Source organism: Heterodontus francisci, chromosome 3, assembly GCF_036365525.1.
Source record: "Heterodontus francisci isolate sHetFra1 chromosome 3, sHetFra1.hap1, whole genome shotgun sequence".
NCBI classification, from domain to species: domain Eukaryota; kingdom Metazoa; phylum Chordata; class Chondrichthyes; order Heterodontiformes; family Heterodontidae; genus Heterodontus; species Heterodontus francisci.
The window spans coordinates 101872639-101899171 of record NC_090373.1 but is presented as its reverse complement, the minus strand read 5'-3'; the positions used below and the strand labels follow the sequence as shown (position 1 = coordinate 101899171).

The window sequence follows — 26533 nt, the reverse complement described above, 5'->3', positions numbered from 1 at the left end:
GGCAGAGGTAGATAGATTCTTGATAAGCAAGGGGGTGAAAGGTTATCAGGGGTAGGTGGAAATGTAGAGTAATCAGTTCCGCCATGAACTTATTGAATGGCAGAGCAGGTTCGAGGGGCCAAGTGGCCTAATCCTGCTCCTATTTCGTATGTCTGTAACTATGCTATGATTCACTGACTATTGCAGCATGGAGCCACCCACAGGTTGTGGCCACAGCATTGTAAACCGGCTGGATTTCTTTTTGACTTGAGGTAAGGAAGTCCCATTTTTCATTGTATTTTCCTGGTCTGACTGGAAATGGGCAGCTGGGGTAGCAGCTGTGCATTTCAGTGATGACTGATAGTTCATCATAAGGTTACCTTGCGCAAACACCTCCAGTGGCCCAGATTTTGAGGTTGTAATGACAGCAAAATTGTTAGTGTTTGCCATCAAACCCACTGTAAAACTGACAACAACTTCTGGTAGCCACACGTGTGCAGTTAAACACGGTAATTCAGAAATTGCTGTCAGTGATTCCCTGCTCTTCCACAGGGTGTGCTGTTGAAATCCTCACAGATGGTAATCTTAGAAATCACTTTAACGGACATGAATATTCACTATTTACGCTATCAACAGTTCTGTAAGAGCCCTTGAAAAAGTCGCACCTTTATGAATGAGCTGTATATAGTTTTTTAATTGGGCAGTCATAATTACTGAACAACCTCTCTTGCCCTGAAAAACTAATTTCATTTTTGCTGAATGTCAAATTCCTCCATTGTTAAAAAAATTCTACAGATTTTTAAACTAATAATGTTTTAAAGAAACTTATTATATTTCAGCTTCTACCATCATCCCATATGTAGGCCCCAATCATCATTTTGCTCTCTGTAAAATGACTAAAAATTGAAGGACAATCAGTATTTTTTACTTCCTGATTGGCTACTTCTGAGAATTTTAAAATGTGATCAGCTGCTTAACCTACTTGATGATGGCACTGTTGCTGAACACCAGAGATCCCCGATAGCTGACAATGAAATGAAATTAATGTTGGGAAAAATGAAATGCATGCCACTGAGATAGCTAGATCTTTGTGGGCACTTCCTTTGAGGTCAACGACAAGCACCATCACTTCGTTACTGACCGCAAAATCCAGGCCATTTTTTTCTTGTGACATTATAGTGCAAATGCTTGACGTCAATATTCTACAAGGGTGCATTGGTCAAAATATCAGAAAGCCCGCACGGACACACAATGTTGTGGAATCCCACAGCGCAGCTGGCAGTCGGTACAAAATAAACGCAAAGAAGTTGTTCAGTTGAGACATGATTTGCAACCTAAATTGGCTCTTAATCAGTTTCATCCGAGACTGTGATAATGGCCAAGTGAAAGCATTTATTGTTGGAACTTTGCAGAATCTGCAATGCCTTGAACAGAAGTTGGGCATCATGAATGCTAGAGATTTAGATAGTAAGAAGGTGAAGGGTAAGTTATAAACCTTCACTACTTTAATGGACAGTAGCCAGTGTTCCAATATAATAACATGCAGATCACTGAGGTGAACCTCCAAACAAGACTGTTTATATCAGTATGTCACTTAAAGGAACTGTCTTAAAACAGGATATGTTGCAATTCCATCACTAATTGAAACATAAACTGCAACTGAAAAGTTATTACTTGGTAAATGATTACCGATCCTCAGACATTGTTCTCTTCCTTTTCAAAATTAACTTCAGTCTGATTTTAAAAAATACACTTTTGACCCATCCGTCCTTGCAAACTACTGCCACATCTCCACCCTACCTTCTTTTCCAAGTTCTTGAACATTTTGTCACCTCCGAGATCCGTGGCCATCTCCCCCTTATTTCCATGCTCAAATCGCTCCAATCAGGTACCACTCCAACCCATAGCACTGAAATGACTTAAACCAATGTCACAAATGATGTTCACTGTGTCTGGTGGTGCATAATTTCCCCTCTATCTCTTTGCTTGCTTTGACACAGTTGATTGCACCATCCTGTTCCAAAGCCTCTCCTCTGTTGTCTAGCAATGTAGGACGGCCCTCAATCTGTTCCACTCATCTATCTGAGCGTAGCCAGAGCATATCCACTGCTTATGTGCTGTCAGATTGCTTGGCTGACATCCAGTCTTGAATAAGCAGCAATTTCCTTCAACTGAATTTTGGGAAAATCAAAGCTGTTTTTAGCCCACGCCCCAAGTTCCACCGCTTCCTCAGTCATTAGATGCATCCTATTCAAACCTAAGCTGAGTTTTGGACCTCCATGTCTTCTCCATCACAAAAGACTACCTGTATAACATCACCCACTTCTATTCTACTTAGTTTTTCCGTTACTGAAATGCATATCAACGCCGTTGTCACCTCTAGAATCACCTATTCCAATGCTCATGCGGTTGGTCTCCCACCCTCCACCCTCTATAAATACTTCAGTACCCACTTTACTATTTCTTTTTACACAACTGTGAAGTGCCATGAGACATTTTTCTCCAGCTCCAATGAAAGATTAAACATTCCTGCATTTTAGCACCAATGTATTTTTAATGCAGCCAATATGATTTGCACCCATAACCCTAACAGTATCGCAGACAATCTACCAAGTAATAATTCGCATGAACTTGCCTGCAATTAATCAAATCCCCCGATTCATCCTAAAGATGCCACCCTTTTTCCAACAATGATACACTTTGCACAATGCTGTAAAAGCTGCAGCAGTAAATGAATGCATTTCTTAACTCACTGAACAAAACTGAAAGTTTGCTGAAAGTAAACAAGTCTACCACTGTAATCATGATAATGACATAAAACATAATAATTACCATCTTCATCTGTCTGGATGACAACCTCTTCACTCTCCTTTCTTCCTTCTGGATTTGTCAGAATCATTTTGATACTGATGTTTGTGTAAGGTGGTAGGTGTTGAATAATATGGTGGGGTGCTTTTTGATCCATTTCCATGCAATCAGCTTTGCTTTTGTTGTGACCAAAGTAGTGGTAGCACACAGTGACGTTGTACGTGTGACAACGTGTTACATTGTAGCCCAGAGACTCCAATTCAACAATAAGATGTCTAGCATATATCTCTGCAATCTTTAGGCTTTTTGGTGACTTCATGGGTTCTATTCAGGAGGGAAAAATAACAATTTGAAAAATTGTAAGCAGATATAAATTAAAATATTTTCCATATTGCAACATTTACTCAATTAAAAAATACTGTTCAACTGGCAAACTTTAAAAAAAAATTAACCCTAGAATAATTGCTAAAGAAAGTTCCTGAAAAAAAACTTAAGATACCAGTTTCCTCACTTCTATAAGAATCTCAGCAACTCTTACCCATATACAGAAAAGAAAACACAAGGAAACAATTTAACTATAGGAAACTGTGTAAATTATAGAAATGATTAGTCAACCTGGCCCTTCCAGCACACAATGGTACTCTCGGACAGCACACCTTGTGTAAACACACTGGACTGCTGGATCGAAGAATTACTATTATTGTATTCAAACATCTCAAGAATCAACTAGAAATATACTTCAATGCATGCTCATTGTAAAAGTAGCATTATTAAGCTCATGACATACAAGATATTTCTGCATTTCTTTACTGTTCAATAAAATAACCTTACATTAATCTTTTCTTCATAATGCAACCTTTGTTTATCTCCTAGTCTTCTGCTGTCATACAACAATTTCAGTGAAACTCAGGGTCCCTAGAAACCAAGACCATTTTCCAAATTCTACCACTCATGTCTCTCCTGCCACCACCAACACCCCCCCCCACCCCCCACCGACCCACCCCAACCCCTACATACAAACACATCGCTCCCATCCATTAAAACACAAACAAGTAATAAAAATGCATGAAGAAACAGGCCCCTACAATATTTATACACTGCACCAATAATAAAGCAAATGATATCATAAGATATTACGCTTAAATGAAATTGCTTAATTTTGCCATAGAAAAAAAATTATACTTACTCAGAAAAATGGTTGCAAAATATGTATGAGTTCAAGCAAGAAAATTCGTATAAAAATCTTGCTCATTAATTTCTTTACTGCACTTGTTCTGAGGGTCAATCAGTGTCATTTGAGTTCAGCTGCTGCCCCATGTGCTGTATTTCATTTTCTCTCCAATGGCATTATTTTGTGCTTAGTATTTGGTTGGAGTCATACCTAGCACAAAAGATGATGATTTTGGTTGTTGGAGGCCAATTACCTTAGCCCCAGGACATTGCTGCAGGAGTTCCTCAGGTTAGTGTCCTAAGCCCAATCATCTTCAGGTGCATCATCAATGACCTTCCTTCAAACATAAGGTCAGATATGGGGATGTTCGCTGATGATGCACAGTGAGGAAGGTTGTTCTATCCATGGAAGACCGGTTAGGGAACTCCATAACTGAGTCAAGCAACTTAATCTCAAACTTGGTTCTGAGGAATGTGATGGAAAGCTTAAAGCATTTACCCTTCTCAAACAGGAAGGCCTCCTCTCTCTGCTCAGTGCACCAGTCACCACCTTCTTTACTGATACACACAATCACTCTACCATCTTCATCATCATCAAACCTAGGGTTGAAATGCAATGCCAGCTCAGTTGATGACTGCACAATATTCAGTATTATTTGCAAATCCTCAGATACTGAAGCAGTCCATGTCTGCATGCAGCAACACCTGGACAATGTCCAGACTTGGGGTGATGTGGCGAGTAACATTCGTGCCACAAAAATGCCAGGCAAGGACCATCTCGGTGGCACTGCCAATACTGCTGACCTGCCAGCCCTGTGATTGGCCGGCAGCTCTTCATGGCAGGATCATCTTTAAAGAGACGGGGCTCTGGGCATGATATATCATTTGGGCAAAAAAAAATGTGGAGGTTCAAAACTTGGGGGGGCGCTGGGAACCCCACTTCCAGCACAAAACCCAGCCCCACATCTGGAGTATTGTTTACTGTTTTGTTCTCCTTAGTTAAGAAAGGATAAAATTGCATTAGAAGCAGTTCAAAGAAGGTTCACTCGATAGATTTCTGGGATGAAGGGGTTATCTTATGAGAAAAGTTTGGGCCTAGACCTGTTGGAGTTCAGATGAATGACAGGTGATCTTTTTGAAACGTACAAGATCCTGAAGGGACTTGACGTGACTGATGCTGCAAGGATGTTTCCACTTATGGTTGAGACTAGAACTAGCGGACAGTTTAAAAATAAGGGGTTTCCCATTGAAGACAGTGATGAGGAGAAATGTTTTCTCTCACAGAGTCATTAGTCTGTGGAATTTACTTCCTCAGAGAGCAATAGAGGCTGGGTCATTGAATATATTCAAGGCTGAGTTACATTCTTGTTAGACATAGCAGTCAAGTGTTATGAGATACAGACAGGATCATGGAATTGATGTCACATTCAGATCAGCCATAATCTTATCAAATGGTGGAGCAGGCTCGAGGGGCTCCTAATTCGTAGGTATCTCCAAAAAGACAGAATCTAACCATCTCTCCTTGATATTCAATGGCATTACCATTGCTGAAGACCACACCACCAACATCCTGGGGCTTACCATTAACCAGAAACTTAACTGGACCAGTCATATAAATAAAGTGGCTACAAAAGCAGGTCAGAGGCTGGGAATTCTGTGACAAGTAACACCTTCTGATTCCCAAATCTGTCCACCATCGACAAGGCACAAGTCAGGGGTATGAAAGAATACTCTCCACTTGCCTGGATGACTGCAGCTCCAACAACATTTAAGATTGACAAAATCCATGATAAAGCAGCCCACTTGATTGACACCCCAGCCATCACTTTAAACATTCAATCCCTCCACCAACTATGCACAGTGGCAGCAGTGTGTACCATCTACAACTTGCCAAGCTGTTTTCAACAGCACCTTCCAAACCTGCAACCTCTACCACCTACAAGGACAAGGGCAGCAGATAGGTGGGAACAACACTACCTGCAAGTTCCCCTCCAAATCACACACCATGCTGACTTGGAACTATATCACTGTTCCTGGGCCAAAATTCTGGAACTCCCTCCCCAACAGCACCTTGAGCGTGCCTATACCAGATGGACTACAGCGGTTCAAGGCGGCAGATCACCACCTTCTCAAGGGCAATTAGGGATGGACGATAAATGGTGGCCTCGCCAGTGACGCTCACATCCCGTGAATGAATTTTTAAAAAAATCAGCGCACATCAAGATCAATTCAACGTTACTGGTAAAAATAATGATGCTTTAATCATGTGGATATTTTTCATTAAGAGCATGATCTTGACCTTATTTGGCAATTTCCATAAAATTCCGTGGCACACTGACTGATCAGCTCTGTTGACAGCCTCAACTTTCCTCTTTGGGTGTCTTGGACCACGTGCAGGCCATAGAGTTTAGGCAGCAAAAGTCTGACCACAGTAAACCCCCTACCTCCTGCGGCACAGTGGTTAGCACCGCAACCTCACAGCTCCAGCGACCCGGGTTCAATTCTGGGTACTGCCTGTGTGGAGTTTGCAAGTTCTCCCTGTGTCTGCGTGGGTTTTCTCCGGGTGCTCCGGTTTCCTCCCACAAGCCAAAAGACTTGCAGGTTGGTAGGTAAATTGGCCATTATAAATTGCCACTAGTATAGGTAGGTGGTAGGGAAATATAGGGACAGGTGGGGATGTGGTAGGAATATGGGATTAGTGTAGGATTAGTATAAATGGGTGGTTGATGATCGGCACAGACTCGGTGAGCCAAAGGGCCTGTTTCAGTGCTGTATCTCTAAATAAAAATAAAATAAAAATAAACAGACTGCAGGCCTCTGCACTCCAATTCCAGTTAATACCTGCTGGAATTAATGTAACTAACTGGCAGTGCCTGTCTGGTGACTGCTGAAACCTTGTGGCGTCCCCCTATTTGGCTAGGGTCCCTGAACACTGGTTCTAAAGGCCCATGTGTTAATCCAGCCCTGGCAAACCTGTTCCAATACCTTTATTAATATATTTCAAGTTGGCCGCAATAAAGGATGAAGAAGTGTTCTATCGATGACTTTCCTATCAATCATTCATCCGGCTTAATGGGAAGATTGTGATTTCAGCTGAGTGCTTTCCCCACAAAAGATACTGGAGATTAGCTCAGCAGGAGGGGAATCAAAACAGTTCACACATCCTCCCCTAAAGCCTTTTCATTGCATAATTGGCTTGATTACATAATCAGTTTACATAAGCAGACAAAGTCTCTTGTGAACTGAAAGCTGCATCTTTATTCATTGCTGTTCATTGGCGTTCCAGGGTTAACAGTTAACTTGACTGGTAAATTGCTTACTGGAAAGATGTAGGATATCCACCACATTTTGCTGTCATCTCAGACACTGGAAGATTCCACTTTTATGGACAGGCTATAATTCAAGCCCAGATTTTTTTTAGTGAAGCAGAAATGAAAATCCACAGTGAAAATATTATACAACACAACCATGAAACTTATTTAAAAATAGCAGTCTACAACTTTGTTAGCTGCTCTCAAAGGAATAAATTCTCCAGGGGCACTCGTGAGGTCGCTGCTTATGAAGCTTTGTCTATCCCTTAACGTGTAGAGATAATGATGAATAGAAAATTGAACAACTGCTACAAGTCCTGACTTTTATATACAGGGTCCCGTTCATGTTGAAGTTGCATTGAAGACTGTTTTTTGAAGACAGTATCTGAGCAGGCTAACATTTCAGTAATGATGGTGGTGATAGGAAACGATATAGCTGCTACCACTTTAAAAGTTGATTTACCTCTAGTTTCAAAGTGTTTTATAATCTGCTTCTAGCATACTAATGTATACCCCAGAAGGATTCATTAGGTCTTAAGGGGAGAAAAAAATCAGATTGAGAGCCCCATCAATGTTGAACATTTTGCAACTGTGCTGACAGATGCCAAAGACCTAGCATGAGGCCACCACAGCTGTTGCATGTGAAGTGTTCAAAGCTGCTAAATTACCCTATACATCACACTAGAAGAGAGTCAACAAAATCTGGATTGTGATCCATCATGCCAGCTAGCCATACTGGGTACTAATTACACTAATTGTACAACTTAACTGCCACTTACAAAACTGACGCAAATTATTAATTATTGTTTATCATTTTCATTACACTGCTATTCTTCTCCATAAAAGCTCTAACGTATGCAGTACCACTTTGACATATTTGCATTAAAAAGTCATCCGTTTCCTATGAATTATAGGCAGATACAGATTCTTAGCTGACATCACAGTATTAGCTGACATCTGGTCATCACCACGCAAGCAGGATGGGACTGTGTTTACAAGCATCTAAAATCAGCTGGCATATAGGGAGTATTCCCAGACCTGCTGCTAATCATCTGAATGATATTCATCTTCATTTAAGCAAAACTAACGCTTGTAGTGTGACGATCAGAAATCTCATACCACTCAAAGCACATATCTATACTAAAAATGCTTATGGACTGAATGAAAACTGAAAAGTATAGCCCACACACGACAATCGATCACATAGAAAAATAAATGTGTTGTTTCACTTTTGATGGGCCACTAATCTCATAAGCAGCTTAAAATTGGTATTTTAAGATCCTAATAATATGAATAAAGACATATAAGAGCATCTGGCTTTTGACAGCCTCAGGATACTCAGCAACATACAAAATACAATCACTGGCATGGCAAAATGTATCGGCAGAGATATGTTCTGCTACTTATTCAATACTGTTAGTTTTCCATCTGTCATGCCATGATGTATACACAAATGGTGCTCTGAATAGGGGAACGGCACTTAAAGCGAGCACATCTTGGGAAATTGTGGGAGTGCAGCCTGTGATTATACACCCTTACATAGAAAATCACGTGCACACCTTTGATTTCCCAAGTTGTAATCCCTGCAAATACCACTCCACACCGAGAGCGCTGCATTGTGAAATCAGACACAGTATCTCATCCTTTTCCTGAAAAGAAGGTGCTAAGAAGAATATTTAATGTAGATACATGCAGGCTATTTAACCTGTCATGTGAGGACATAGACAACAGCATTTTGAATGAAATAAAAAAAAGAAATGCTGGAAATACTCAGCAGGTCTGGCAGCATCTGTGGAGAGAGAAGCAGAGTTAACGTTTCAGGCCAGTGACCCTTCTTCAGAACTGGCAGATATAAGAAATGTGAAAGATTTTAAGCAAGTAAAGTGGGGGTGGGGCAAGAGATAACAAAAGAGAAGGTGTTGATAGGACAAGGTCACAGAATAGCTGACCAGAAGGTCATGGAGCAAAGGCAAACAATATGTTAATGGTGTGTTGAAAGACAAAGCATGAGTACAGATAGGGTGTTAATGGACTGAAAAACTGAACAGCCACAAGCACAAACATGAAAAAAAAAATGGGTAGGCACAGTAGAAACAAACTAAAATACAATAAACACAAAAAAGAAAAAAGAAAAAGAAAAGTAAAATGGGGGGCCCCGTCATGCTCTGAAATTATTGAACTCAATGTTCAGTCCGGCAGGCTGCAGCATGCCTAATCGGTAAATGAGATGCTGTTCCTCGAGCTTGCGTTGATGTTCACTGAAACACTGCAGCAATCCCAGGACAGAAATGTGAGCATGAAAGCAGGGGGGTGTGTTGAAATGGCCAGCAACCGGAAGCTCGGGGTCATGCTTTCGGACTGAGCTTTCATGCTCTTACCTTCCGGGAGCGGAGCAGAGCGGACCTGTGGAGAGAACGCCGGGAGCGGAGCCTATAAATCGACCCCGAGGATCTAGGCCCAGTCTCTTACCTTCCAGGAGCGGAGCGGAGAGGAGCTCTTCTAGTGCACCAGAGTTTTGAAAAAAAAAAGCCAACAGTGACATCAGAGGGGAGCTGCAAGGTGATTGGTTGGGCGAAGACTCAGAGGGCAGAGTGCTGGAGCGGTGAGCAGACAGAGTACGTTACCTTGGGTGGGAAAAAAAACTGAAAAAGTGACGTCACAGGAGAGCTGTGACCTGATTGGCTGGTAGGGAATCTGCGCTGAATTTGAAAATAAAACATTGATAAACTAATTAACCCTAATTAACTAATTAATAAGTAGAGGAGTAACTAAACCGGAGGGAGGAGATTACTGTATTTAGCATTTAATATTTATAGCAGAAATCTAGCGCTAGGGACTATATAGTTAATTGTAACTTAATTTAGTAAGGATTTAATAAGTATTTATTTTAAATTAATTTATTAATTAGTGCTAGAAATGTCAGTTAGAGGGGTAATGTGCTTCACCTGTGAGATGTGGGAGGTCCGTGACGCTTCCAGCGTTCCGGACAACTAAATCTGCAGGAAGTGTACCCAATATCAGCTCCTCACAGACCACACAGATCGGTTGGAGCAGCAACTGGATGCACTTAGGAGCATGCATGTGGCGGAAAGTATTATAGACAGGAGTTTTAGAGACGTGGTTACACCCAAGGTGCAGGCAGATAGATGGGTGACTGCTAGAAGGGGCAGTTAGTCAGTGCAGGAATCCCCTGTGGCTATCCCCCTCTCTAACAAGTATACCGTTTTGGATACTGTTGGGGGGGGGGTGGAGGGGGGGAAATGGCCTATCAGGGGAAAACAACAGCAGCAGCCAGAGCAGGGGCACCACGACTGGCTCTGTTGTTCAGTAGGGAGGGACAAAGCGCGGAAGAGCAATAGTTATAGGGGACTCTATAGTCAGGGGCATAGATAGGCGCTTCTGTGGATGAGAAAGAGACTCCAGGATGGTATGTTGCCTCCCTGGTGCCAGGGTCAAGGATGTCTCTGAACGGGCAAGGGACATTCTGAAGGGGGAGGGTGAACAGCCAGAGGTTGTGGTACACATTGGTACTAGCGACATAGGCAGGAAGAGTGACAAGGTCCTGCAAGGAGAGTTCAGGGAGTTAGACAGTAAGTTAAAAAACAGGACCTCTAGGGTTGTAATCTCAGGATTACTCCCTGTGCCACGTGCCAGTGAGGCTAGAAATATGAAGATAGTGCAGCTAAACACGTGGCTAAACAGCTGGTGTAGGAAGGAGGATTTCAGATATCTGGATCATTGGAATCTCTTCCGGGACAGGTGGGACCTGTACAAGAAGGACGGGTTGCGTCTAAACTGGAGGGGCACAAATATCCTGGCTGTGAGGTTTGCTAGTGTCACTCGGGAGGGTTTAAACTAGTGTGGTAGGCGGGTGGGAACCAGAGCAGTAGGTCAGCAGGTGAAATAACTGAGGCAGAACTAATGAATAAGGCCAGTAAGACTGAGAGGAAGAGCAGGCAGGGAGATGTTGCTGAGCACGACGGGACTGGTGGTCTGAAGTACATTTGTTTCAATGCGAGAAGTATAACAGGTAAGGCAGATGAACTTAGAGCTTGGATTAGTACTTGGAAATATGATGTTGTTGCTATTACAGAGACTTGGTTGAGGGAAGGACAGGATTGGCAGCTAAACATTCTGGGATTTAGATACTTCAGGCGGGATAGAGGGGGATGTAAAAGGGGTGGGGGAGTTGCATGACTGGCTAAGGAGAATATCACATCTGTACTGCGGGAGGACACCTCGGAGGGATCATGCAGCGAGGCAATATGGGTCGAGCTCAGGAATAGGAAGGGCGCAGTCAAAATGTTGGGGCTTTACTACAGGCCTCCCAACAGCCAGCGGGAGGTAGAGGAGCAGATATGTAGACAGATTTTGGAAAGATGTAAAAGCAACAGGGTTGTTGCGGTGGGTGATTTTAACTTCCCTTATATTGACTGGGACTGACTCAGTGCTAGGGGCTTGGATGGGGCAGAATTTGTAAGGAAACTCCAGGAGGGCTTCTTGAAACAATTTGTAGATAGTCCAACTAGGGAAGGGGCCGTACTGGACCTGGTATTGGGGAATGAGCCCAGCCAGGTGGTCGAAGTTTCAGTAGGGAAGCATTTCGGGAACAGTGACCATAATTCCATAAGTTTTAAGGTACTTGTGGATAAGGATAAGAGTAGTCCTCGGGTGAAAGGTGCTAAATTGGGGGAAGGCTAATTATAACAATATTAGGCAGGAACTGAAGAATTTAGATTGGGGGCGGCTGTTTGAGGGTAAATCAACATCTGACATGTGGGAGTCTTTCAAATGTCAGTTGATTAGAATCCAGGACTGGCATGTTCCTGTGAGGATGAAGGATAAGTTTGGCAAGTTTCAGGAACCTTGGATAACAAGGGATATTGTGAGCCCAGTCAAAAAGAAAAAGCAAGTATTCGTATGGGCTAGAAGGCTGGGAACAGACGAAGCCCTTGAGGAATATAAAGAAAGTAGGAAGGAACTTAAGCAAAGAGTCAGGAGGGCTAAAAGGGGTCATGAAAAGTCATTGGCAAGCAGGATTAAGGTGAATCCCAAGGCTTTTTATACGTATATAAAGAGCAAGAGGGTAGCCATGGAAAGGGTTGGCCCACTCAAGGACAGAGGAGGGAATCTATGCGTGGAGCCAGAGAAATTGGGCGAGGTACTAAATGAGTACTTTGCATCAGTATTCTCCACAGAGAAGGACTTGGTGGATGATGAGTCTAGGGATGGGAGTGTAGATAGTCTGGGTCATGTTGATATCAAAAAGGAGGAGGTGTTGGGCGTCTTGAAAAACATTAAGGTAGATAAGTCCCCAGGGCCTGATGGGATCTACCCCAGAATACTGAGGGAGGCAAGGGAGGAAATTGCTGGGGCCTTGACAGAAATCTTTGTATACTCATTGGCTACAGGTGAGGTCCCAGAGGACTGAAGAATAGCCAATGTTGTTCCTTTGTTTAAGAATGGTAGCAAGGATAATCCAGGAAATTACAGGCTGATGAGCCTTACGTCAGTGGTAGAGAAATTATTGGAGAGGATTCTTCAGGACAGGATTTACTCCCATTTGGAAACAAATGGACTTATTAGTGAGAGGCAGCATGGTTTTGTGAAGGGGAGGTCGTGTCTCACTAACTTGATTGAGTTTTTTGAGGAAGTGACGAAGATGATTGATCAAGGAAGGGCAGTGGATGTTGTCTACATGGACTTCAGTAAAGCCTTTGACAAGGTCGCTCATGGCAGACTGGTACAAAAGGTGAAATCACACGGGATCAGAGGGGAGCTGGCAAGATGGATACAGAACTGGCTCGGTCATAGAAGACAGAGGGTAGCAGTGGAAGAGTGCTTTTCTGAATGGAGGGATGTGACTAGTGGTGTTCCGCAGGGATCAGTGCTGGGACCATTGCGGTTTCTAGTTTACATGAATGATTTGGTGGAAAATGTAGCTGGTCTGATTAGTAAGTTTGCGGATGACACAAAGGTTGGTGGAGTTGCAGATAGTGATGAGGATTGTCAGAGGATACAGCAGCATATAGACCGGTTGGAGACTTGGACGGAAATATGGCAGATGGAGTTTAATCCGGACAAATGTGAGGTAATGCACTTTGGAAGGTCTAATACAGGTGGGAAGTATACAGCAAATGGCAGAACCCTTAGGAGTATCGACAGGCAGAGAGATCTGGGCGTACAGGTCCACAGATCACTGAAAGTGGCAACGCAGGTGGATAAGGTAGTCAAGAAGGCATACGGCATGCTTGCCTTCATTGGTCGGGGCATAGAGTATAAAAATTGGCAAGTCATGCTGCAGATGTACAGAACTTTAGTTAGGCCACACTTGGAATATTGCGTACAATTCTGGTCGCCACATTACCAGAAGTATGTTGAGGCTTTGGAGAGGGTATAGAAGAGGTTTACCAGGATGTTGCCTGGTCTGGAGGGTATTAGCTATGAGGAGAGGTTGGATAAACTCAGATTATTTTTACTGGAATGACAGAGGTGGAGGGGTGACATGATAGAGGTTTACAAAGTTAAGAGTGGCATGGACAGAGAGGATAGTCAGAAGCTTTTTCCCAGGGTGTAAGAGTCAGTTACTAGTGGACATAGGTTTAAGGTGCGAGGGGCAAAGTTTAGAGGGGATGTGCGAGGCAAGTTGTTTTACACAGAAGGTGGTGAGTGCCTGGAACTTGCTGCCGGGGGAGGTGGTGGAAGCAGGTACGATAGCAACGTTTAAGAGGCATCTTGACAAATACACGAATAGAATGGGAATAGGGGGATACGGACCCCGGAAGTGCAGAAGGTTTTAGTTTAGACAGGCATCAAGATCGGTGCAGGCTTGGGGAGCCGAATGGGCTGTTCCCGTGCTGTACTGTTCTTTGTTCTGAGTGGAGGTGTTCCGCAAAGCTGTCACCCAATCTGCGTTTGGTCTCCCCAATGTAGAGGAGACCACATTGCAAGCAGCGAATACAGTATACTAAATTGAAAGAAGTACAAGTAAATCGCTGCTTCACCTGAAAAGTGTGTTTGGGGCCTTGGATAGTGACGAGAGGAGGTAAATGGGCAGGTATTACACCTCCTGCGATTGCAGGGGAAGGTGCCATGGGAAGGGGATGAGGTGGTGGGGGTCATGGAGGAGTGGACCAGGGTTCGCGGAGGGAATGATCCCTTCGGAATGCTGACAGGGGAAGGGTGGGGAATATGCCTTTGGTAGTGGCATCACGCTGGAGGTGGCGGAAATGTCGGAGTATGATCCTTTGGATATGGAGGCTGATTGGGTGGAAAGTGAAGACCTTGTCGTGGTTCTGGGAGGGAGGGGAAGGGGTGAGGGTCGAGGTGCAGGAAATCGGCTGGACACAGTTGAGGGCCCTGTCAACCACAGTGGGGGAGAATCCTCGGTTGAGGAAAAAGGAAGACATACCAGAAGCACTGTCATGGAAGGTAGCATCATCAGAGCAGATGCGTCGGAGATGGAGAAACTGGAAGAATGGAATGGAGTCCTTAAAGGAGGCAGGGTGTGAAGAAGTGTAGTCGAGGTAGCTGTGGGAGTTGGTGGGCTTATAATGAATATTAGTGGACAGCCTATCTCCGGAGATGGAGACACAGAAGTCAAGGAATGAGAGGGAAGTGTCGGAGATGGACCATGTAAAGGTGAGAGAAGGGTGGAAATTAGAAGCAAAGTGGATAAAGTTTTCCAGTTCGGGGCAGGAGCAGGAAATGGCACCAATACAGTCATCAAAAAGAGTTGGGGGAGGGGGCCTGAGTAGGACTGGAACAAGGAATGTTTGACATATCCCATAAAAAGACAGGCATAACTAGGGCCCATGCAGGTACCTATAGCAACACCTTTTACTTGAAGGAAGTGAGCGGAGTTGAAGAAGTTGTTCAATGTAAGAACAGGTTCAGCCAGGCGGAGGAGGGTGGCGGTGGATGGGGACTGGTTGGGCCTCTGTTCAAGGAAGAAGGGGAGAGCCCTCAGTTCATCCTGGTGGGGGATGGAGGTGTAGAGAGATTGGACGTCCATGGTGAAGAGGAGGCGGTTGGGGCCAGGAAACTGGAAATTGTCAAAATGACGTAGGATGTCAGAAGAGTCATGGATGTAGGTGAGAAGAGACTGGACCAGCAGAGAAAAGATAGAGTCAAGATAGGAAGAAATAAGCTCAGTGGGGCAGGAACAGGCTGAAACAATGGGTCTGCCGGGACAGTCCTGTTTGTGGATTTTGGGAAGGAGGTAGAAGTGGGCTGTCCAGGGTTGCTGGACTATGAGGTTGTAAGCTGTAGAGGGAAGATCTCCAGAGGAGCTGAGGTCAGTGACAGTCCTGTGGACAGTTGCTTGATGTTCGGTGGTGAGGTCATGGTCCAGGGGGAAGTCGGAAGAAGTGTCTGAGAGTTGGCGCTGAGCCTCTACAAGGTGGAGGTCGGTACGCCATACAACAACAGCACCACTCTTGTCTGCAGGTATTATGACAATGTTGGGGTTAGACCTGAGAGTACGGAGTGCGGCAAGTTCAGAGGGGGACAGGTTAGAGTGAGTGAGGGGGGCAAAGAAACTGAGATGACCAATGTCTCGCCGACAGTTTTCAATGAAAAGATCAAGAGCGGGTAAGAGGCCAGAGAGAGGGCTCCAGGTTGAGGGAGAATGCTGGAGGCGGGTGAATGGGTCTGCTGATCGGGGGGGTTGGGAGGACTCCTGGTCAAAGAAGTGAGCCCGGAGCACACCATTAACACATTGTTTGCCTTTTCTCCATGACCTTCTGGTCAGCTATTCTGTGACCTTGTTCTATCAACACCTCTTTTGTTATCTCTTGCCCCACCCTTGCTTTACTTGCTTAAAATCTTTTACATTTCTTTTATCTGCCAGTTCTGAAGAAGGGTCACTGACCTGAAATGATAACTTTGCTTCTCTCTCCACAGATGCTGCCAGACCTGCTGAGTATTTCCAGCGTTTCTTGTTTTTATTTCAGATTTCCAGCATCTGCAGTATTTTGCTTTAATTTTAGCATTTTGAATGAGCTGAAGTAATGCTAATGGAAGATTACAACAGGAAGATCAATTAGGGAGGTGAGAAATTGAGCCTCAAGCTGATCAACGCCTATACTCAGGTTTCAGCATGGTGGAAAAGGTGGTGGGGGAAGGGGGATAGAAATATAAAAGTGGGCACTGTTACAGAACGAGAAGTAAGCATCCTGTTGATATGGTAGAAAAGGCTGAGCTTCGACAGTATGTTATGGGTCTACATTTCCTGTCAGGCTGAGGTGGCAAACTAGAGGTTTACGGAGTCACAGCATAGACAAGTTAGTACTGGCAAGTTGGTTTCAAACTTGACAACAATATGATGGGGGAACCTTTGGCTTATCCAGATCTTGATGGCGATGGGTGGTTGGAGAATGTAGCAACAGTTCTTCAATTGATAGAGGAGACAAATAGGTAGATAGGGTGACAGCAACTGATATGTGAAAGCTGACCCTATGACAGCTTAGAGATACAGCACTGAAACAGGCCCTTCGGCCCACCGAGTCTGCGCCGACCATCAACCACCCATTTATACTAATCCTACACTAATCCCATATTCCTACCACATCCCCACCTATCCCTATATTTCCCTATCACCTACCTATACTAGGGGAAATTTATAATGGCCAATTAACCTTCCAACCTGCAAGTCTTTTGGCTTGTGGGAGGAAACCGGAGCACCCGGAGGAAACCCACGCAGACACAGGGAGAACTTGCAAACTCCACACAGGCAGTACCCAGAATTGAACCTGGGTCGCTGGAGCTGTGAGGCTACAGTGCTAACCACTGCGCCACTGTGCCGCCCCACTGTGCTGACAACATCAGCAAAATAAAAGATGCTTGCTGCAGCACTGCAAGGCTGAGAGAAGTGGGAGGAGTTTCAACAACTTCATGAACGAAGAACAAAACACCGACAGGCTTACAGTCATTAGAACCACAGTTAGATATTTTATAACTGTCTCAGGCCATCAGGGTCTTGCATTATCCAATGGCTTTAAATTGGCTTACTCAACTATTTTACCTGCAATTATAACTCTCTTTAGTGACCTAAATGTGTTGTCATCACCAAACCTAAAGCAAGCTGTATTTTTATATTCCTCAACCTTGCATCGATCCTCACTACTTAGTGAATCACATTAACATTTTAAACCAATCTGTTTCACATACTAAGTGCAAGCACTATTGATCTCTACACATTTAAACAGTATAATTTGTTTAGACTGTCCCATTCAAAAATGGATAGTGACCTGACTTGGGGTACCATCGAAGTTTCTGACTGATAATGAAGAGGAATTTGTCAATGACGAGTTCAGAGACATGTGTGGAAGATGAACATCATGGTTATGAATACCGCAGCTGAATGTCCTTTCAATAATGAGCTCTGTGAAAGTAATCACTTGGTGATCGATGAAATGCTGCATAAAATTTTAGCTGATCAATCAGACTGCAAGTTGTGAACTGCCCTGGCATTGGCGGTTCATGCAAAGAATTCACTCCAGATGGTTGGAGGGTATGGTCGATATTAACTAGTCTGGAGGCGAAATCCCAAATTGCCTTTTGTTCTGTGTGATAGTCCTGTTGCTCTAGAAGGTACTACAATTAGTTTAATTCTTTCTGCACATATGTGCAGAGTGATAGGCTTTCATCAAGGCTGAGATCTAAGAATAAATTCAAAGATTGCTGGTGCATCGTATAAGACCATCTGAGACAGAATTTAATTCAGTAGATTTGGTGTATTATAAAGGGAAGAGTCATGGGGAATGGTAAGGTAATTTGCTGGGATAGTAACACAGTACTTATCAAACATGGCAATCAAACTTTTATGGTTCATTTCTCACGATTAACCTGGATTAATGACAAAATCTCAGACCCTGAGCAGCTGATAGAAGGAAATGAGGCACCTTGTACTTCAAGTGCTCATGTGTTTTGTGTTTAAGGTCCTGAGGAACAGAATTGGTAGATCTGGCAAGCTGGCTTCAAGTTTGACAACTATGTGCTGGGGGAACCTTTGGCTGATCCAGATCTTGATGGCGATGGGTAGTTGGAGACTGTAGCAATGGTTCTTCAATTGATAGGGGAGACAAATAGGATAGTGGTAATGTGAATAATCATGAAACATATGACAGAGCTATCACATCCAAAGGCCAACTCCCCTGACTAAGTATTTGGATAACATATATTCCAGAGGGGTCTAGTGAATGGAGGGATGACAATTGTGGGGTGGGCAGGAAAAGCTACTGCCAAATTTAAATATTGGTTGAATGTTCAGGATGATGGCCAAGAAGCGATGGCCAAGAAGCGAGGGCCATGGACTGCCAGAATTGGATAAAAGAGTGGAGAGTAAGAAAGCACAGTGCAAGTACTGATCGAGAGTCTGGAAGTGACTCTTGCTTCAAAAAATAATCACGTGCCGGAGAAAGATCCTCCAATAGTACAAGAGGATAATCTCGCAGCAGTAGACCTGACAGACAGAAAAGCGGAAGAAGAGGTTGTATCTTGAATGCAATGCAATAAAGGCAACAAAAGAGTTGCGGAATAAAACTAGAAGCAGAAGTCTCATGATCATGAAGTTTTGGTGGCCACCAATAGACTTGAGATAAACTAATAAGAGAGGCAAAACAAAAGGAATTAGTTTATTCTGAGGAACCACATAAGGGGCAACCAGCTTTGTCATATAGGTGGATTTGTACTGACAAAGTCCTTGCAAATGGGACTTAGAAAGCAAAAGTGAGGCTCGTTGCTCAGTGTTTTGAAGGGCGACTGGGTGATGGAGTGGACTCTCCCACAGCTGGAAAAGTAATCTTAAAATCTTGTTAACTCTTTCAGCCACATATTCATGCGAGTGTAAGTCAATTGACTTAAAAGCCGTGATTGTGCAGGGTGTCACCTTTCATACAGAAGTGTTTCTTTAACTGCCCAAAGAGGCAACAGATGTGGAAGGAAAATGATGGAAACTAAAATGCACCCATGGCCTCATTGATACTTTTGAGTATGGTATCTTTTGGGGAGATCTGTTTAGTTAAAAAGTGTTAGACCGACCGCTCCTGTCAAAGCCCCCAATCAAAATATACGATTCTGATTGTGGTGGGAGAAACACACTGATAATTTAATCCTATCCCTCCACAGATCGCCTAACATATCATTTTAAACTTTCCAAATTAAATAAAGACCCAGCCAAATTGTACCATCTATTAACCCCCAAATGAGGCTAACCAAACCAGGTGTCTTTAAATCAACAAATTAACTGTTTAATTAAAAAAAACTAAATTCTTAAACACAACATTTAAAATAGAAAAAATTAGATTCCTTGCAAATTTACAGCCCAATGTTGCTTGAAGTCCTCACAGCCATCCGATGGGGAAAAAAGGCTCTTGCACAGTAGAACCGTCCGTAATCTAATTCCAGCAGTAAGTGATGCTTTCCTTCTCCTTTTCAACAATTAACAACTTGCAAACACTTTCAATGGAATAAATCTGACTTAAGAGTTTTTGAGGGATAAAAGATTGTCACAGTCTAACTTACCTTCCTTCAGTTTAAATCACCAGAGATTTCTGTTTTGGCTTGACTTTAAGAATTTTGAGAGATAATAATTAAACAGACAAAATTCTCTTCATTCAGTTTAAATGGGTTGACACCAGCTGTCTGTCTGTGTTCTGCTAGAACCGACCATCTTCAACTCAAAAGCCAGTTCAAAATTGAATTGTAACAAATGTATCGCTTGATGCTCAGTCCCAGTGGCTGTATCCAAGGTAATGAGAATGTACCCTTTGAATCACAGTCTCCAAATGCTGCAGCCAATGGCAACCAAAATGCCATCTCTAACTCCTGACGTTTGCTGGTTCTTAAAGCAGTACTGATCCTTTGCAAGCCTTAAAGGCAAACCGCATATTCCCTGGAGAAAAAAAACTACAGGAACATGACAATAAGTTATATTCAGCTAAAAACAGATCCTGCAATACTTTGTTGCCATCATAAAGGAAAACTTTCAAGCAACATCATGATGCACATCGATGATTCCTTATGCGGTGATACTGCAACATTTGAGAAATGTGTTTCTTCATCAACAATACCTGAATCAATTGTTATGTAACTAAGACAATTGGTTTGTTTTTTCTGATTCTTATCACTGATGCCACTAATACCTGTATAACATTGGATGAGAAACAACAAATTTAGTTGAGGGGATACAACAGGATTGTCTAACCTTTTCGGGCGGAGGGCCGCATTACAATTTTTGCTCGGCCTGGGAGGCCAGTGAGCAAATTTCGAAAGATAAAGGCATTAAAAATTTATCTTACTAATAAAACAAATGTGCATTTTTGTGAAGAAGTCTTAAATGAGACGACTAATTTATTGACTTACTTTCTCGTCACTATATTGAAAACTAATTCAGTGACATATCTGGCATTATTTCTGCTTGCATAAGTAGTCAATCTCTGCCCACACACTTGATGTAGCGATGCAGAGTGTTCTGGATAGATGTCCATCTTTCAGGTGAAACCTTGATCTCTCCCCCCTGTGTGTGTGTGTCTCATGTCTCGTTCTCTCTCCCCACACCCCCATCCCCCCACCTCCTCTCTCAGGCGATAGGACACAGATTGAAAGTATTGTGCAAAAGATGTAGGGGGAATATGAGGAAGCACTTTTTTATGCAGTGGGTGGTAATGACCTGGAAATTGCTGCCCACAAAGGTGGTGGAAGCGGAAATGAACAATGACATCAAGGCGAAGTTGGATGAGAGAGACTTGCAGGAGCACAGGGATCAAGCCAGGGAGAGAAACTGACTGCATAGCTCTGAGAGAGCTGGCATGGGCTTGAGGGCCAGAATGGCCTCCTTCTGTGCCGTAGGCAAATGACTCTGACTCTCCCCCCTCTTTGTCTGTCTCTCTGTCTCCCTCTCCCCCCTTTCTCTGTCCCACTCCCCCCCCCCCCCAATGTCTCTAGTGTTCCCCGCTGCCCACTCAGTGCTCCCTGCTCCATGTTCCCCACTCTCTCTGTCCCCCTCTGTCTCTCTTCCCCCTCTGTCTATTTCCTCCCCTCCCTCGCTTACACAGTTGCATAGACTGGACACTCAGATGGTTGGTCAATTCTTTTTAAAAACATCGTGCTGCCAATTTCAAGCTGACAGCTGCTGAGGTTGGGAACAACCATTTTCCAACAGACTCGGGGTTTTCCGGCGGGTTTTTAAAAAAAAAGTGAGAACCTGCCAGAAAACCAAGCCTGTTGGAAAATGGCTGTTCCCAACGTCAGCAGCTGCCAGCTTGAAACTGACAGAGTGGCCTTTTTAAAAAGACGACAATGGGAAATTTCTCATCTCCACTCACACTAAGGTGGGGGAACGGCCCCGGAACAGTTTACATCCTAGGGCTGGATGGAAACATTTTGCCATATGTTGGACAATCCTGGGATGCAATAATGTCCTAAATGGGTAAACTGCAGATCCACTGACTTTCCAAAAGTTATTACCTTATCATACTTGGTTAAGTTTCATTTGTGCCTTTTTCATAGAAGGTTTTCTCAACAGCACAAGTATCTCACTAGAGACTGCATTAGTACTTACAAAATGGCTTACTTCAACTATTTTACATGGAATTAAAACTCTCTTTCATGACCTCAATGTGTTGTCATCACAAAACCTAAAGCAAACAGTCCTGTCATATTCCTCAACCTTGTATCGATCCTCACTACTTAGTGAATCAAGGAAACTTTTAAACCAATATGTCCCATATACTGTTGAAGTACAAGCACTGTCTAGGACTGCAGAGTTAATGAAATCCGGGACTAACACATTCATCACAGGACTAAATCTCCTTGTGACCAGTATAATTTGTTCAGGTTCATCATTATCTTCATCCTCTTACTCAGAATTCTCTTTGCCATGTGTCATTTCGAGGACCCTGCCTCACCACTTTGAGCAGTTCACTGCATAATGATACTTGGAGACACTGCTGAAGCACCTAACTGTTCCTTGGGCATTCCTGGGAGTTATTCGCCTATTCTTGCTGTCCCTATTTTGTCTTCAGTTGTAATTGCCAGGTCTGCTAAAGGTGCTTTCATCCTCATTGTGCCTGTCTTTAATCCTTCCACTGTATTGACGCCTTTGTCCAGTATCTAGAGCATTTCAAAATCTGGCAATCATCGAGTCCTCTATTCTTTGTGTTACCCCAGAATGTTTCATTTTTTCCATGAAGGCTGAAGGAATACACTGTTTCTCCAGGATTTTTTTTTTAAAGAGGCAAACATCTGATGCAACAAGATCTCCTTCTCAGAGAACCGAACCCCAATTGGAACCAGTAGCATGTCCATATCAGACACCTTAGCACAATCCAGTAGTAGATGCTAGTCTGGTTCCAGGGCTCCTCAAATTGAATTTATCAATGTTTTATACAATCTGTTTAAGTCCATGATATATTCCTCCATGGAATGACCAACTATTTTCCAAAAATTATTAATATCTGACCATGCTTCATAGGCATTTAACAGATCGCCTTTCTTTGAGATTTCATCCAAGAGCTCTAATAGGAGGTCTAAACCTTCATCACTATTCAACTGACCGGCATTCATCTCACAAAATACTTTACTTCTTTTACTTCTTGCAGGAAGTGACAACGCCAAGGTCATACCATGTTTCCTGTGATAGGGACATTACCCATGTGCACATATCCACTTCATTCTTCCACTGGTCATATGGTTCAGACTCCGAGAACACTGAAGGGCACTCATACCCCGATAATTCATTCTTCCTTTCTGCCATTTTCCACAATGTCCACTATGATGTTAGTTTTCTGTCTGAAATTTTTTTCTTAGTTTCCAATATTTACCATTAGCAACCATCGTTTGCTAGCAGAATGCCAGGTGGTGAAGCATAGACTGGAACCAATCTTTACATGCTTTTATAAGCATTTATTTACAAGAGATACACATTACAAACATGCACTTCCTCACTCAACAATTACAACATCAGTCTGTTCCTTTTTATAGAGGTACAAATGAATCCTCAGTTAAAGCCCACCATGTGTACACATTATACTATTAACCTGTATTACCCATTCCTAATTGCCCTTGAGAAGGTGATGAGCTGCTTTCTTGAACTCCAGCAATCCATGTGGTGAAGGTGCTCTAAGAGTGCTGCTGGGTAGGTAGTTCAAGGATTTTGACCTAGTGGCAATGAAGGAACGTCGATATAGGTCCAAGTCAGGATGGTGTGCGACTTGGGGGGAACTTGCAGGATGTGGTGTTCCCACTGCCCTGGTTCTTCTACGTGGTAGATGTCACTGGTTTGGAAGGTGCTGCCTAAGGAGCCTTGGCGGGTTGCTCTAGTGCACCATGTAGATGGTACACACTGCTGCCATCGTGCACTGGTGGTGGAGGGAGTGAATGTTGAAGGTGGTGGATGGGGTGCCAGTCAAGTGTGCTGCTTTGCCCTGGATGCTGTTGAGCTTCCTGACTGTTACTCGAGCTAGCTGCACTCATCCAGGCAAATCCATCACACTCCTGACTTGTGCCTTGTAGATGGTGGACAGGCTTTGGGAAGTCAGGAGGCGAGCTACTTGCCGCAGAATTCTCAGCCTCTGATCTGCTTTTGTAGCCACAGTATTTATGTGGCTGGACCAATTAAATTTCTGATCAATGGTGACACCCCCAGATGTTGATGGGGGTGGGGGGGCAGGGGATTCAGCGATGCCAATGCCATTGAATGTCAAGTGGAGATAGTTAGATTCTCTCTTGTTGGAGATGGTCATTGCCCGGTACTTGCGTGGTGTGTCTGTTACTGTGTGGTGGCATGATCACCACACAGCAACCTTCACCCACCATTTTTCCCTGTTTAGCAAGGTGGGCAAGGTCAAAGCTTAAAATGAAATGTTTTATCTCACATAATTTCTTCCATTCCTCTGCTTTTTTATCCTCCCTCATTTTCTCCAGTGTTGTACTCTGGTCACCTCTAGCTTTCTTTCCTCCCCACTTTCATTTCTATCTTTGTCTCTCCTCCCCTGACCCCACACACATTTTGACCTAAAAGCTTTTATGCATCTGGTTCTACACTGATACTCCACTAGCTCTTCTTCTGCTTCACAGTCCACTACCACTTCTGCTCTGCCAACTGCCCACTCCACTCTCACTTCGGCCCATCCACCCTTGCAAATTTATTTGGCCTAACTAGCTCCCACTTCAGGAATCTGGGTCTTACAAATGCTTTCTGTCTCAGTGGCTCGCCCTTCTGCACCTACCTCATTCCTACCAGTGTTTGCACACCTATACAGTTGCCAAGACATTCCGGTGAAGTAGAACACAGCCACAAGATGCCATACCCAGCTCTGACTCTAATTGCAACAAAGTGGTTCTCATCCATTCTTAGCTTGTACCATTATATCCTGTTGTGCTTTGATGGACTTGCAGGCAAGATGAGGCATAACATGACAAGGAGGAACAGGGGAGAAGGGGAAAGGCCAGATGTCTGGCAGTCTCAAGCATGTTGCCTTGGACTTCTACAATTTCTGGTCGGGATAGCTAGCCTAATAGCAGCTACGAAAGCTGTGAAAAATGGCAGCCTGCATCCAGATTCCTAGGATCTGAAAGGCAGTACTGTAGGATGCTGTCAAATCTTTCACTTAGTGATACACCAGAGTTGCAGTCTGTGCTTCTGTGGATAAGGAGTGTCTTTTTAATGTAAGTGTTATTTAGGCCCAGCCCAGTCACCCTCTTCTGGTGCATCTCCTGCAGTTGGACCGCCAACCCTTCAGCATCAAAAGCTGTAGAACTATCCAAGTCTCTTCACTACTGTGAACAATTAGTTAACTTTTCTGTCATCATCACAGCTTACTTTTTAAAGGCAAGTGATCGCTCTTTCATTTTTGCTACTTTATCTAATAACAGTAACATTGTTATGCATCAGCCAATTTGTTTTACTAATTTGTTCTTTAAGCATTTTAGGACCTGCTGCCTCACCTCATTTTCCACTCCCCAGCAAAATGGCAAGCTCTCTGGGCTTTGAACATTTATTATGCCAGTATCCTATTCAAATTAAGGGAAAGGCCCGCTGACAGATAATTCAGTAGAGTGCACTCAAGTTGTCAGAATAGGCAAGTCTACACCAAGGGCAACTCACGCTCATTTCTGACCTTAATCATTAATTTGTTACATACCAAACCATTACTTATATTTTTGATATTTGTAATGTACTTCTTTCATTCAAAGTCTACGTAAGGTTAAATTAAACCAAAAAACTGGCTAATACAAAGCTGTGTTACTGGTCATTAGGTAAAAAGACAAGAATGAAAGGGAGATAACTGTGGTCTATTTCTTTCACATGGATGAGTTTACTGATCATGCAGGAGAAGACTGTGGTCTGTTATTTAATGACTTATTCCACCTTTGCTAAACTACATGTTAGAGAAACTTAATTGCCTTTAATCAAACAAAATTACACAGCTTAAAAGTGGAACTGTTTTTTCAAGATTTGGTTAGCAGTAGACAGGTTTCCAATTATATCACCAGGATATATCTATCGCCCAAATTGTTAAAATTACTAGAAAATAAGTCTCCATGCCAGTCTAATATCACTAGCATTTCCTGCAGTAGAACAGAAAAGTGATGAAATACACCCATTTTTGTCTGATCCGTTTTGTATTTTTTAGTGCATGGGGGTAATTTGGATCTAACCCACCCAGCATGAAACTGACTGGACCTGACTTCAACGGAAATTAACAACAAGTGGAGCATAAAATGGGCGCTGATCCGATCCAGTCAGCTTACCACTGAGCGGGTGAGGTTTTACTGCCAATAAGAATGGATGCTTTTAAATGATAGGTGTTATGCTCTGATAGATTAATTTTACTGAATTACTATAGCTCTAACATTCCAGAAGCATCCATTTTTGTAAAAAATCCAGTACAGAAAATTCTTCCACAACCATTGAAACATATGAAAGGCAGACTACATTTATTAATTAAAATCAGATCAATAAATGCTCTAAATGTCGCCATGCATACATCACCTCAACCTTCAATCTTTTTAAAATGTTTTCTTACATAAATATTCTTTCTAGGAGTACAAGTATTATCGTATGAATAAACCACACAGTGATAAACATTGGGTATGATATTTATTCAGTGGCCAGACCCAAAAACTCCATTTATGTGCATGCTACTTATTTAGGGTTGACTTGACAAAACTATTCTTTCAATCTGTTTCCAATCAGTACCTTTTATTCATAAAATTCTTTTTGGAACTGGTCTGATTCGGAAGGCTTCAATAAACTAGGT

At 43.1% G+C, this 26533-nt stretch overlaps 1 protein-coding gene across 3 annotated transcripts in view; it reads right to left on the bottom strand.

Annotated features, from left to right (window-relative positions):
- ptprk (protein tyrosine phosphatase receptor type K) overlaps window positions 1–26533 on the bottom strand; it is a 553573-nt gene that overhangs the window by 220731 nt on the left and 306309 nt on the right. For all 3 annotated transcript variants that reach the window (XM_068025166.1, XM_068025170.1, XM_068025171.1), the window contains exon 6: window positions 2812–3111. In XM_068025166.1, coding sequence (XP_067881267.1) covers window positions 2812–3111 — 300 coding nt within the window. The remainder of the gene's footprint in view (window positions 1–2811; window positions 3112–26533) is intronic.